The sequence below is a fragment of the Monodon monoceros genome, unplaced genomic scaffold (assembly GCF_005190385.1).
Source record: "Monodon monoceros isolate NGI ecotype Baffin Bay Population unplaced genomic scaffold, NGI_Narwhal_1 Super_Scaffold_1, whole genome shotgun sequence".
Lineage (NCBI taxonomy): Eukaryota > Metazoa > Chordata > Mammalia > Artiodactyla > Monodontidae > Monodon > Monodon monoceros.
In genome coordinates this window covers 64,811,780-64,826,272 of record NW_021703765.1, presented here as the reverse complement: position 1 = coordinate 64,826,272, position 14,493 = coordinate 64,811,780, and the positions used below count along the sequence as shown (strand labels likewise).

General features: G+C 41.4%; 1 protein-coding gene across 4 annotated transcripts in view; it reads left to right on the top strand.

Moving 5' to 3' along the window:
- NF2 (neurofibromin 2) overlaps positions 1 to 14,493 on the top strand; it is a 78,168-nt gene that overhangs the window by 29,358 nt on the left and 34,317 nt on the right. For all 4 annotated transcript variants that reach the window (XM_029226306.1, XM_029226295.1, XM_029226324.1 and 1 more), the window contains exons 4-6: positions 736 to 819; positions 10,015 to 10,083; positions 10,926 to 11,008. In XM_029226306.1, the coding sequence (XP_029082139.1) occupies positions 736 to 819; positions 10,015 to 10,083; positions 10,926 to 11,008 (236 nt within the window). The remainder of the gene's footprint in view (positions 1 to 735; positions 820 to 10,014; positions 10,084 to 10,925; positions 11,009 to 14,493) is intronic.

Sequence of the window (14,493 nt, the reverse complement as noted above, 5' to 3'; positions counted from 1 at the left end):
GTGACTGCTGACGTCTGTGAAAGAGAGCTGGCTTTCCCGTTGTGTTTATTTCAGCATGCCCTCACTTCAGGAGGCTGTCTTGCCTCTATGTCTGGAACATCACCCACCGTACCAGTCTAAGAAATTAAATGCAGTGAGATATGTTAATTCAACATTATGGCTTAAGAATTATATTTCCCGGACCTCAAGTGGACTTAAAGGTTAATCGATCAAACTTTATTGCTTCCTTTTTCCTTAGAGCAGGCATATTGAAAGTGATGGGTTTTTTTCCTGCAGTCATAACTCAGTGGCCTCGCTGACTTTGGTCTTGTGTTAAGACTTAAAAGCAGACTCCATTTCCTCTGATTCTGCGTGTGCTCAGCTGGGGCCGAGGCTGCAATCACCACCAGAGCCGCTCCTGACATTTCCCGAGTTCACAGCTCTCCTCCGTCACAACCCAGATGTCAGTCTCTTTTTTTAACTACGAAGATTGTTTTTACTCTTTGGCATTTGATCACGAACAGAAGAGATTAAGGGTTTTTTTCTGCGTAGCCATCTTACCAATAACTTCTCGGGGACCGAGCTCCCAACCTGTCGGCAGCGGTAAAAAGAAAAAATCGTTCCCTTTGTCAGAAAATCATTAGCAGGCTGGGTTGACAGGCCTCATTAGAACACGCTGCAGTGTCTTGCTGTGACCAGCCTGCACGGCTCCTGTCCACACACACGGTATCATGTCTCCCCTGTTGCCCCTTTCAGGTAAAGAAGCAGATTTTAGATGAAAAGATCTACTGCCCTCCCGAGGCTTCTGTGCTCCTGGCTTCTTATGCCGTCCAGGCCAAGGTAGGCTCAAAGAAGAAAAATGCATTCTTCCTGGGCATTAATGCATGTCACAGGATCACACTAGTCATCTGTTTCTTTGGATCTTCTAGGCTTCAGAGACTTTCCCCAGAAAGTGGGATGCTGTGGCGCTTGTGGACTTGGGGGACCACTCTCACTGTTCCACTGCTGTATCATCTTGTGATAGTGTCTGTGTGTGTATAAACGATAAGTGTACAGCTTGATGAATTATCTGTGTAATCTCACTATGCACACGTGGTTAATTACATTCACCCGGCCAACCTCTCTTTTTATTAACTAGGAAGAATGAGGTTATCGTCTCCAGTTTTGGCCAAACATGGCCTTGGGGTCAGAAAGGCCCAGGTCCTCATTGCAAACTCATCTTCTGAGGACCAGCGGCCCTGTGCCTCGGGACCATGTCACACCTTGGGGAATGTCCTGCTTCATCCACCTGGATGGACGTGCTGGCTGTGCTTACGGTCGGGTACTGCAGGCTCTCGGCCCCACCAAGCCCAGCTGAGCTGTCTGGTGACCTGAGAGTCTTTCACAGAGAAATCGCTGCAGACTGGGAGTGGTGGGAGAGGGAGACCACTGGTCTTGTGCTTCTGTCCTCTCTGTTTTTATAAGATGTGCTACAGGGTCTGCCCAGGGTGCTTCATGCCCCTCCGATTTCCGACTTCAATCACATGCCACTTTCTCCTGATCCCTCTGCTTATTACCTTTCACTGCAGCATAAGATGACCTCAGAATTGGGACACCTGGGTTACTTTTGCGATTTTTGCATAATCTTTTCAGTTATTATTTTCCTTTTTAGTTAGAGGTATCCATAAAGCCATTTCCCTGAAATGTTAGAGAAATTAATAAGACCCTCAACGTCTTAGCCCACTTTTTGGGGTAGCTTAAGATAATCTCAAAACTGTCCTATCATTTGGAGGAGAAAACGGTCTGTATGTGCTCGTCACACTAACAGAAGCATCAGGGTCATTTGATGACTCATCTAATATTTGGTGAGTATTCACTGGCCTGAGGGGAGGTTGTTGACTCTGGCACTGATACAGACACGAAGTGAGTATCTGCCCTCAGTGATTTGCCCAAGGTCATTTGGGCAATCTTGGGTAAAGCTAAGGGCAGAACTCATGGCTTTGGGATTGCATTTTGTGCCTCCCCTATTCCATTATCCTGACAAATGAGTAACTGAGAAAACAGAAAAATGGGCCTTGATTCAACTAAAACATATGCTTCCTTTTATGCTTTGATTAAGAATATTAATAACAGGAAAAATGCGTCCTTTCAATCAGTATCGCCCTGACAGTGATGAAGCAGTTGTCACTTTCATTAAATCTGAGCACTTCCTGGCCCGGAACTGAGCTTCTCTCTAGCACGCCTTCTCCCTGGCTGAGAGGAGGCCCAGGTTCTCAAAGATACTACCTCTCTCTGAGGGGGTAGCCTTTAGTCTCAAAGGCTACATTTTCTTTGCATAAATTTTGGGCCACAAATTCAAAGGCCACCTGTAGAAAAAAAAAAACTTTTCAGGGAACCAGCAGATGTTTGCTTAAACAGATTTCACTGTAGGAAAGCCCTCCTAATTTGGATCCTGCTAATTTAGAGATGAAAGTGATTCACAGACAGCATATGGGGTTCATATGGAGGAGCGTGCTTTAACTGTTTTTCCCGGTGTAAATTGTCAGGAACATACAAATAAAGGTAATCTATGGCTTCAAGTCTGCATTTGGGAAACTAAGGATTATTATAACATGCTTCCAGTTTCTAGGACAGCTGTTAATATTAATAGGGTGCCTCTGATTACAATATTGATCAGATCTTACACGCGTGTAGCGTTTTACAGTTTTACAAAGTTTTATAACTTGAATATTTCTTGCAATACTAAATGGAGTCTTTTCTGTAAGCCAAAGAATTTAAGGCTCAGAAAGGACTAATAATTTGTCTGAAGTCACAGTACTTGATGTTAATTCTTTTTTTTTTTTTTTTTAATAAATTTATTTATTTATTTATTTTTGGCTGCGTTGGGTCTTAGTTGCTGCGCACGGGCTTTTCTCTAGTTGCAGTGAGCAGGGGCTACTCTTCATTGTGGTGCACGGGCTTTTCATTACAGTGGCTTCTCTTGTTGCAGAGCACAGGCTCTAGGTGCGCAGGTTTCAGTAGTTGTGGCTCGTGGGCTCTAGAGCGCAGGCTCAGTAGTTGTGGTGCACGGGCTTAGTTGCTCTGCGGCATGTGGGATTTTCCCAGACCAGGGCTCAAACCCATGTCCCCTGCATTGGCAGGCGGATTCTCAACCACTGCGCCACCAGGGAAGCCCGATATAAATCCTTTTTTAAATGGAGTTTGTAGCCCACTTCTTAATGGACAGGATTTGAAGCAGAATGGAGCTGGAGAATGGAGCAGGGGTGAGAACCCTAGTGTCTGGATGGCATAATTTAGCACTTGCTCTTGCCCTCACTGTGAGAGGGGTCTCTGAGTACCACACACTACCTTTCACTAAATTCCAGGTTCATTTATATGGTCACATCAGTCCAAACTTTTCAGTAAATCATCCTGGTTCCTTCCATTATATTCCATTTCTTTTCTTCCACAACCTTTCTGAGACAGATAGGAAATGTAAAAGTGTGGTGGGGAAAGTGAATTGAGCTCATTAACACATGGGATGTAATTACGCACAAATGTATTCATTACAGTATTTCAGCTGTTCAACTGATATAGACGGTTCATTCCAAAGCATAAAGAAACAATTACCCTTAAAGCATAAATACAGATATTAATCACATGGTTCAGTTAACAAGAACCATATTTCTTAGTAGGAGTTTAGGTTGTTTTTTTGTTTTGTTTTGTTTTTTGCGGTACGCGGGCCTCTCACTCTTGTGGCCTCTCCCGTTGCGGAGCACAGGCTCCGGACGTGCAGGCTCAACGGCCATGGCTCACGGGCCTAGCCGCTCCGCGGCATGTGGGATCTTCCCGGACCGGGGCATGAACCCGTGGCCCCTGCATCGGCAGGCGGACTCTCAACCACTGCGCCACCAGGGAAGCCCATTTAGGTTATTTTTGAATCAGAAATATAGGCTGGTTTTTTTGGCCCAGTCATGTGACACACCAAACCATCTTGCAACGTCTTAAGCCACCTGTTGGATTTTATATTGACAATTTGGTGTTTGAAATGTGTTCTTATTAAAAATGACTTTGGGAAAGAATGGTATGTAATTCCCCAATCTTGCAGGGCTGGCCAGCAGATTCCTAGTGTTCAGAGAGAGAAAAGACTGGTGGGAGAGGAGGCTTGTTGTTTCCTAGTGCTCTCTGATGCTAGTTAGGGGCAGAGTGCCAAAAGGCAACTAAGAAGTTGGGTATATGTAAAGTATAGGTAGAGTGGCAAGAGTTGAGGCTGGAGAGGTCTGCTGGGGTTCAGATTATAAAGGGTCTTAACTTTATCCTGTGGGGAATGCAGAGCCAGTGAAGGGTTTATATTTTAGACAGATCCTTTGGTGGCTGTGTGAAGAACAGATTGGAGTAAGACCAGTTTGGAAACAGGGACACCTGTTAGAAGGCTGTGGTGGTCATCTGGCTGAGACTGTGGGGTTCCCAACTTGGGCAGTGGTCAGTTGGATGGGAGGAGACTAACTTTAAAATAATCCAGGGAAAAAAATACCCAGGAGGTAAAAGTTGATATAAATGGTACTATCCTCTGCATATCCCCCTTTCTGGGGAGCTTATCCTTTTACAAATGGGTATTTTCTCTCACTCAATGTCAATTTTGATATGTATCGTGTTGTACTTGTCGATGTAGCTCATTGATTCTGACTGCTGTATGGTAGCCATTGATGAATAAGCCTAATTTATTTTTCTATCCTCCTGAGGAGGAGGTAGGTTTAGTTTCTGCTGTTTCCCTATTATAAGCAGTGCTTTACTGAGAACTCTTTTATATGCTTCCTTGTGTACCTGTGCAAAAGCTTTTTCCCCTTAAGGTAGATTTCTAGAAGTAGAATTGCAGATATATCCCTGAATATAAAGAACTCTAAGGTTTCTAAGAAAAAAGCAGAAAAATGGGAGCAAAAGGTACAAACAACAGGCAATTTATAGAGTATGAGAAGAATCTGTAACTACAAAAAGACGCTCAATCTTATTAGTAATCAAGAAAAAGAAGAATTAAAGCAACAATAAGGAAACATTTCAAACCCATGAGATTGACAAGGATTAATATAGGATGGATAAAGAACAAGGTCCTACTGTAGAGCACAGGGAACTATATTCAATATCCTGTGACAAACCATCATGGAAAAGAATATGAAAAAGAATATACATATATGTATAACTGAGTCACTTTGCTGTACAGAAAAAATTGACACAACATTGTAAATCAACCTCAATTAAAAAAAAAAAAAAGTAAAATAAATAAATAAATAGAATAGAAGCTCTGAGCTCATTTCCATGCAGGAAGAGACTGTGAATTGGCATAAGCTCTGTGGGGTGATGGGTATGGTAGGGGCTGTCAGTGAGGAGACACCCCCTCCCCGAGTCCCCGAAATCCCACTCCTAGGCCGCCACTCTAGAGGAAATCCTGCATAGCGCACCCTTTTCACTTAAAACTGTCAGGAGAGAGTTCTTAAAATACTCAGTTTTTTTAACTATTGAACTGTATTTCATAGAACAGAGGGGCTGTGGTTTATTTAAATATCTTTTTTTGTTGTTTTGTTTTTGTTTTCTTTTTTTAATTGAAGTATGGTTAATTTACAATGTTGTGTTGGTTTCAAGTGTCCAGCAAAGTGATTGAGTTATATATATATGTATATATTCTTTTTCAGATTCTTTTCCGTTATAGGTTATTGTAAGATATTGAGTATAGTTCCCTGTGCTATACAGTAGGTCCTTGTTGTTTATTTAAATATATCTTTATTGGTAGATACTTAGGCTTGTTTTTCTTTCTATTACTTTTCTACTTAAATGGGTGCAGTGAACATCCTTAAGTACGCCTGTTGGGGCACATATGAACAACATTTGTCTATGATAGATATCAAGAAATGGCATAAATGGGTTGAAGGATAGGAACATTTAAAGTTTAAATAATGCTAAGCGAAAGAAACAGACAGGAAAGGCCACATATTGTATGATTCCATTTGTATGAAATGTCCAGATGAGGCAAATTCATGGAGACAGAAGGTAGGTTGAGTGGTTGTCAGGGGACAGGAGGAGGAAGTTAGGACTTACTGCTAATGGGTAAGGGATTTCTTTTTGAGGTGATGGAAATATTCTGGAATTAGACAGTGGTGATGGTTGTACAACATTTTGAAAGTACTAAAAACCACTGAATTATATGCTTAAAATTGTGAATTTTATTATGTAAATTTTATCTAAAAAAATTTAAATAGTTATGGCCAAATTGCTCTCCAAAAGTTCCTAATTTAACTTCTACCAATAGTGGTGAGAATATCTGTTTTTCCATATCCTCATCAACAGTGGTTGCTATCAGCCTTTTAAATTTTTGCTAATTTGACAAAAAAGTAGATTTTTTTAAAGTTTTCATTTCCTTGATTACCACTGGGGCATCATTTTCGTAGACTTATTGGCCATTTGTATTTCTTTCCTCTGAATCAAGTGTTTATGACTTGCCTGTTTTTTCCACTTTATTGTTTGTCTTTTTCTAATTGAGTTATAGGACCTATATATTATGGATATTAATCTTTTATCTTTTTTTACATGTCAGTCCTTTTCATGTTTTGAGTGACTTTTGGAATGACTTCACCAACTTAATATACACATGTTCTTCTATATTTTATTCTGGTATTTTTATGGATTTTCATTTATAGGTTTAAGTCTTTAATCCATCTGGAATTTAGTGACTGGTGTGCGGTTGGGATCTAACTGTTTATTCTATATATGTATTGATTAGACCTTTATGTTTTGTGAAATCCTATTCAGAGCATTTGGTTTAATTTTTCATACATATAAGCAGAGGAAAGTATTTGTCTCTGTTTAAGAAGTGACTCTGAGAGTCCTTTAAAAGGTGAACTCCCTTCTTGAATTTAAATTCAATTGGTTTATATCAGGGGTGGATCCAGGTTTTGTGGGCCCTGAAGCTTATATAACTTAGGGTGTTCTTTTAATGCAAGAACACCAAATTATTAATATAAAATTAGGTACAGGCCCATGCAGGTGCAGAGACCTGAAACCCAAGCCTCATTAGCTTCCCAGCAAATTCACTCCTGCTTATGTTATTGGGATGCCTCTGTACATAAAATGAGGAGGAACAGCCATCTCCATCCATGGAGTGGTCTGACTTTCTTTTATATTCACCAGCCACCACAACTTGAGCATTTTCTTCTTTTGTTTCTTGAAAAGACATTTAAGGGCTTCCCTGGTGGTGCAGTGGTTAAGAGTCCGCCTGCCGATGCAGGGGGACACGGGTTCGTGCCCCGGTCCGGGAAGATCCCACATGCCGCGGAGCGGCTGGGCCCGTGAGCCGTGGCCGCTGAGCCTGCGTGTCCTGTGCTCCGCAACGGGAGGGGCCACAAGAGTGAGAGGCCCGCGTACCGCAAAAAAAAAAAAAAAAAAAAAAGACATTTAAGAGCAGACACATACCTCAAGGTGGCTTTAATGTTATAAGTGGAATTAGTCCAGTGGAGAAGTTCCTTCAGCAGTGTCTTTGCCACCTCCCCAGTGCTCAGATGTAGCATTTGATTAATGAAGCAGCTGGGAGCTCAGTATGACAATGTGGATCATTAATCTTGCGAGCCTTTGGAGCCTGAATTTACAGATTTCATTTTGCCTATCTGCTTGCAAAAGCACTAGAGTTTGGTCAGCACTGTTGAGAGGTTTCCAAGTACAACTCACAAGGCTTTCTTTATCATCCTCCCCCTTTAAGAATCTGACAGGCAAAGAGTAACCAGTGTCATCATAAATAACGTAGCTGATGGCAGTGATACCTGGCTCATTATGAGCCGGGCACCATGCAAAATGCTTACTTGACTGTCTTCATTCTTGTCACCCCCCAGGAGGCAGGCACTGTTCTGACCCTTGCTTTCCAGATGGGGAAGCTGAGGTTTAGAGAGAGGGTGCCTGACTTGGGGCCTCAGGGGATGCTCTAGAGCCCCCCCCCCCCCGCTTCAAAATCCTCCAAGACAAATGCTCTCGTTTGACAAATTAGGAAACAGACTTGGAGAGTTGACATGACCTGAGTTTTTAATCTTTTGACATCAGGTTGTATTGAATGCTGTGTGTTAATCATAGTTTTAAAATTTTTATGGGTCGGGACTCCCCTGGTGGTCCAGTGGTTAAGACTCCACGATCCCAATGCACGGGGCAAGGGTTTGATCCCTGGTTAGGGAACTAAGATCCTGCATGCCTTATGGTGCAGCCAAAAAAATTAAAAAAAAAAAAATTTCTGGGTATTTCATTTAATCCCCACAAGAATCCTATAAGAGAAATACTGTTGTTATTCCCATTTTACAGATGAGAAAACAGACACAAAATTTCTAAGGTCACAGCTAATAAGTGAAGGAGCTGGAATTGAACTTTAAGCAGCGTGCCTCCCATACCCCCTCCCCCTCCCCTTCCTCCTCCCCTGCCCTCCCCCTCCCCCCCAATTTCAGGCTCCTACCTGTACTCTCCGCAGAGAGTACTGTTAAAGCTCATACAGTTCCTGACTTATTACACCCCCCTGGCCTTTCAGAGATCCAGAGAAACCAGTTTCCTTCATTTTTTTTTTTTTTTTAATTTTTTTGGCCACACCAAACAGCATGTGGGAGCTTAGTTCCCCAACCAGGAATCAAACCCATGCCCCCTGCATTGAAAGCGTGTTGTCTTAACCACTGGACCACCAGGGAAGTCCCTCCTTCAAGTTTTTTAAGTGAAGAAATGCATAGACAGGGTTAAGTATTTAAGTTTGACCAGTTAATTTTTTAAACTGAAAAAACAATGCACTACAATTCTGTTATTTGCAAGGTAATTATGAGATTCATAAGAGATATTAATCCTCGGGGCTTTTATAGAAGGGTAGTATGGGAAGAAGTCATGATTTACAGTTGATGATGAACATCTCTTCAATCTCATGAGTGTCTGTTGGAAAACTCACCAGAAATCTAATTTAAGGTTCTTTGAAAGGAATGAGGGTAGGCCATGTCCTCACCTAATTTGTTGGGATATAGAGCCAACAGCCTTGTGCCAGACCTTTCTTTTGTTTTTCCAATGTTGGTGGCAAAAAGGATAAATGTTTATAGAAGATAATACTAAAATACTGAGCTTTGTTGTTTCGGGTCAAAATAAAAGCCACTGAATGCTGATTGACAAGAGACAGGCTTTGATCTTCTATATATTTTATGGTTAGTTTCTTTTAAAAAATTCCTTCATTTCTGATTATTTCCTGGTCAGACTAACTTTCTAGGAAAGGGGTGTTTGTTTGTTTGTTTGTTTGTTTATAAATTTATCCATTCTATTTATTTTTGGCTGTGTTGGGTCTTCATTGCTGCACGCGGGCCCTCCCTAGTTGCAACGAGGTGCGCAGGTTTCTCATTGTGGTGGCCTTCCCGCTGCAGAGCAGGGAGGGGTATTTGTTTTGAAATCAGAAAATAAACTTCAAGTTATTGTCCCTGGTGAGTACATTAAAATGCAGGCCCCAGAGTGATTTGCTCTGCAGCTTCAGGAAAATCTGTTAACATTTTACTCATTTCTTTGTCTGTACGACAGAAATGACAGTGTTGGCATCAGATTTTTCCAAAGCATTTTTCAGAGCCTTGATTGAAAGGTATTAAAAATATTGCTGGCATTATCCCCAGCTCCCACCTATCAGTTGGCTTCAATTACCAGCCACTTAGAAGCATTTATAGGTAAGACTCTTATCACCGGTTGCTAATCACAACTTACACAGTTATGTTTTGTTGTCTCCTTTCAAAAGCTGTTTTGGTAGTGATGGCTTCCTTCAGGAGTTAGAAGACTTGGCCACATTTCTCTACAAATGTCACATTCTTATTAGCATGTCACCCATCCATCCCTTACGGGATTATGCGACTCTGTTCACAGATATAATCAGTTTTGTATTTTCATCCAAGGATAACAAACTAGCAAGGTTGCAAGCTTGACTTGTCATCAGAATTAAATTGCTCCCTGGAGCTGGGAGGGACAGAGGCTGAGTCGACCTGTTCAGAAATGCAGTTGTCTTTAGAATCTCAATCCCACGCTCTCCTTTTCCTCTCCTTCCAGTATGGTGACTACGACCCCTCTGTTCACAAGCGGGGATTTTTGGCCCAAGAGGAATTGCTTCCAAAAAGGGTAAGAAGTCAAATTCCCTGTTTGGGAAGACATAACCAAAGGACCGGAAGGAATATTGGACGTAGGTGGCAAGAACATTTTTATAAATGTTTTGTAATCAGTCTCGAATAATGATCTCTGTTAAGAACATTAAAAAGCAAAGGCTCGTGGGATTCATTTGGGGTTGCCAGGACAGGCATGGCCTGCGGATGGTCCTTTCTTTAAAGGTGGGGGAGCTCAGTGATTCCTAGGGAGGGGCGTGGAGCAGCCTGAGTTCAGCCTGGGGAAATGAGCTGTTTGCAGCTGTGCGGGCGGGGCGGATAGGGATGAGTCGGGGGGCGGGGGGGCATTGTAGCTTTTAATCCTTGGTGGTGTTCGTCTTGTTCATTAGCCTCAGAAGCAGTCCTTCCCTCCCTTTTGCTGTTTCTGATTTTATAGCTCTGCTCCCCTGTCATGTGTGATAAAGGTCTGCTCCTCACCTTCCCCTGACTACCTGCTCCTCTGATGATTTCTGCAGAGGCAAAGGCAGCAGCACGTACAGCCTGGCCTGCGGCTGGCCTGAAATTAGTGAGCTCTGCTCCTGAGCAAGGTCCTCCCCCTGGGCTCTATGGCCCAGGAAAGAGGCGTGCTGCCAGGCGAGGGGAGCCCCGCGGCCTGAGAAATGGTGCAGCTTTCCGAGTTGTGACTCAGGTTGAACGGTGCTTATTTACACACCCACCTCTGCATGTGACTGGCTCCCTGTATGTGGCTTTTTAAAAATAGCTTTGCTGTTTTGTAAAAATGATGCATAATTATAAGAATACCAAACAATACCAGAACTTTCTTTGTGTGTGGGTTTTTTATTTTGCTCTCTTTTTTGCTAGGTAATAAATCTGTATCAAATGACTCCAGAAATGTGGGAGGAAAGAATCACAGCCTGGTACGCAGAGCACCGAGGCCGAGCCAGGTGAGGCTGCTTCATCACTGATTTATATTACCTTATGGGCCTTTTTTTCTTTTTTAAGGAACTACAAAACTGGGATGTGTTTGTTGAACAAAATGCAGTACCAAAGTATATAGAAGAAAAAGGGAGAGCTGGCAGCAGTGCTGGTCTTCAGTATTGTGTGTGTCCTTCTTCTGGTGCGTGGGGGCGTGGGTACTTACTGCCTGTCAGGATGTACAGACCTACTGCATTCAGTGCTAATTTATGTTCATTTTAAGAATTCTGTTGAGTCCCTCCCATCAGGAAGCGTGCACAAACCTCTTAGATAGCCTCATCCACCAGAGGGCAGACAGCAGAAGCAAGAAGAACTACATTTCTGCAGCCTGTGTAAGGAAAACCACATTCACAGAAAGATAGACAAAATGAAAAGGCAGAGGACTACGTACCAGATGAAGGAAAAACATAAAACCCCAGAAAAACAACTAAATGAAGTGGAGATAGGCAACTTTCCAGAAAAAGAATTCATAATAATGATAGTGAAGATGATCCAGGACCTCAGAAAAAGAATGGAGGCAAAGATCAAGAAGATGCAAGAAATGTTTAACAAAGACCTAGAAGAATTAAAGAACAAACACCTAGATGAATTAAAGGACAAACAAAGAGAGATGAAGAATACAATAACTGAAATGAAAAATATACTAGAAGGAATCAATAGCAGAATAACTGAGGCAGAAGAATGGATAGGTGACCTGGAAGACAGAATGGTGGAATTCACTGCCGTGGAACAGAATAAAGAAAAAAGAATGAAAAGAAATGAAGACAAGGCTTCCCTGGTGGTGCAGTGGTTAAGAATCCACCTGCCAATGCAGGCAGGGGACATGGGTTCGAGCCCTGGTCTGGGAAGATCCCACATGCCGCAGAGCAACTAAGCCCATGCACCACAGCTACTGAGCCTGTGCTCTAGAGCCCATGAGCCACAACTACTGAAGGCCGCGCTCTGCAACAAGAGAAGCCATAGCAATGAGAAGCCTGCGCACCGCAACGAAGAGTAGCCCCCGCTCACTGCAACTAGAGAAAGCCCATGTGCAGCAACAAAGACCCAATGCAGCCAAAAGTAAATAAATAAAATAAAGAGAGAAAGAAAGAAATGAAGACAGCCTAAGAGACCTCTGGGACAACATTAAACGCAACAACATTTGCATTATAGGGGTCCCAGAAGGAGAAGAGAGAGCAAAAGGACCCTAGAAAATATTTGAAGAGATTATAGTTGAAAACTTCCCTAATATGGGAAAGGAAATAGCCACTCAAGTCGAGGAAGCGCAGAGTCCCGGGCAGGATAAACCCAAGGAGAAACATGCCGAGACACATAGTAATCAAATTGTCAAAAATTAAAGACAAAGAAAATTATTGAAAGCAACAAGGGAAAAATGACAAATAACGTACAAGGGAACTCCCATAAGGTTAACAGCTGATTTCTCAGCAGAAACTCTACAGGCCAGAAGGGAGTAGCACAATATATTTAAAATGATGAAAGGGAAGAACCTACAACCAAGATTACTCTACCCGGCAAGGATCTCATTCAGATTTGACGGAGAAATCAAAATCTTTACAGACAAGCAAAAGCTAAGAGAATTCAGTACCACCAAACCAGCTCTACAACAAATGCTAAAGGAACTTCTCTAAGTGGGAAACACAAGAGAAGAAAAGGGCCTACAAAAACAAACCCATAACAATTAAGAAAATGGTAATAGGGACATACATATCGATAATTACCTTAAACGTGACTGTATTAAATGCTCCAACCAAAAGACACAGGCTCGCTGAATGGATACAAAAACAAGACCTATATATATACTGTCTACAAGAGACCCACTTCAGACCTAGGGACACATACAGACTGAAAGGGAGGGGATGGAAAAGGATATTCCATGCAAATGGAAATCAAAAGAAAGCTGGAGTAGCAATACTCATATCAGATAAAATAGACTTTAAAATAAAGAATGTTACAAGAGACAAGGAAGGACACTACATAATGATCAAGGGATCAATCCAAGAAGAAGATATAACAATTACAAATATATATGCACCCAACATAGGAGCACCTCAATACATAAGGCAACTACTAACAGCTATAAAAGAGGAAATCGACAGTAACACAACAATAGTGGGGGACTTTAACACCTCACTTACACCAATGGACAGATCATCCAGACAGATAAGTAATAAGGAAACACAAGCTTTAAATAATACATTAAACAAGATGGACTTAACTGATATTTATAGGACATTCCATCCAAAACCAGCAGATTACACTTTCTTCTCAAGTGCACTTGGAACATTCTCCAGGATAGATCACATCTTGGGTCACAAATCAAGCCTTGGTAAATTTAAGAAAATTGAAATCATATCGAGCATCTTTTCTGACCAGCGCTATGAGATTCCAGGATACAAAATTAATGCACAGAAATCTCTTGCATTACTATACACTAATGATGAAAAATCTGAAAGAGAAATTAGGAAACACTCCCATTTACCACTGCAACAAAAAGAATAAAATATCTAGGAATAAACCTACCTAGAGAGACAAAAGACCTCTATGCAGAAAACTATAAGACACTGATGAAAGCAATTAAAGATGATACAAACAGATGGAGAGATATACCATGTTCTTGGACTGGAAGAATCAATATTGTGAAAATGACTATACTACCCAAAGCAATCTACAGTTTCAATTCAATCCCTATCAAATTACCACTGGCATTTTTTACAGAACTAGAACAAAAAATCTTAAAATTTGTATGGGGACACAAAATACCCTGAATAGCCAAAGCAGTCTTGAGGGAAAAAAATGGAGCTGGAGGAATGAGACTCCCTGACTTCAGACTGTACTACAAAGGTACAGTAATCAAGACAATATGGTACTGGCACAAAAACAGAAATATAGATCCATGGAACAGGATAGAAAGTCCAGAGATAAACCCACACACCTATGGTCAACTAATCTATGACAAAGGAGGTAAGGATATACAATGGAGAAAAGACAGTCTCTTCAATAAGTGGTGCTGGGAAAACTGGACAGCTACATGTAAAAGAATGAAATTAGAACACTCCCTAACACCATACACAAAAATAAACTCAAAATGGATTAGAGACCTAAATGTAAGACCAGACACTGTAAAACTCTTAGAGAAAAACATAGGAAGAACACTCTTTGACATCAAGATATCACAGCAAGATATTTTTGATCCACCTCCTAGAGTAATGGAAATAAAAACAAAAATAAACAAATGGGACCTAATGAAACTTAAAAGCTTTTGCCAAGCAAAGGAAACTACAAACAAGACAAAAAGACAACCCTCAGAATGGGAGAAAGTATTTGCAAACGAATCAACGGACAAAGGATTAATCTCCAAAATATATAAACAGCTCATGCAGCTCAATATTAAAAAAAACAAACAACCCAATCAAAAAATGGGCAGAAGGCCTAAATAGACATTTCTCCAAAGAAA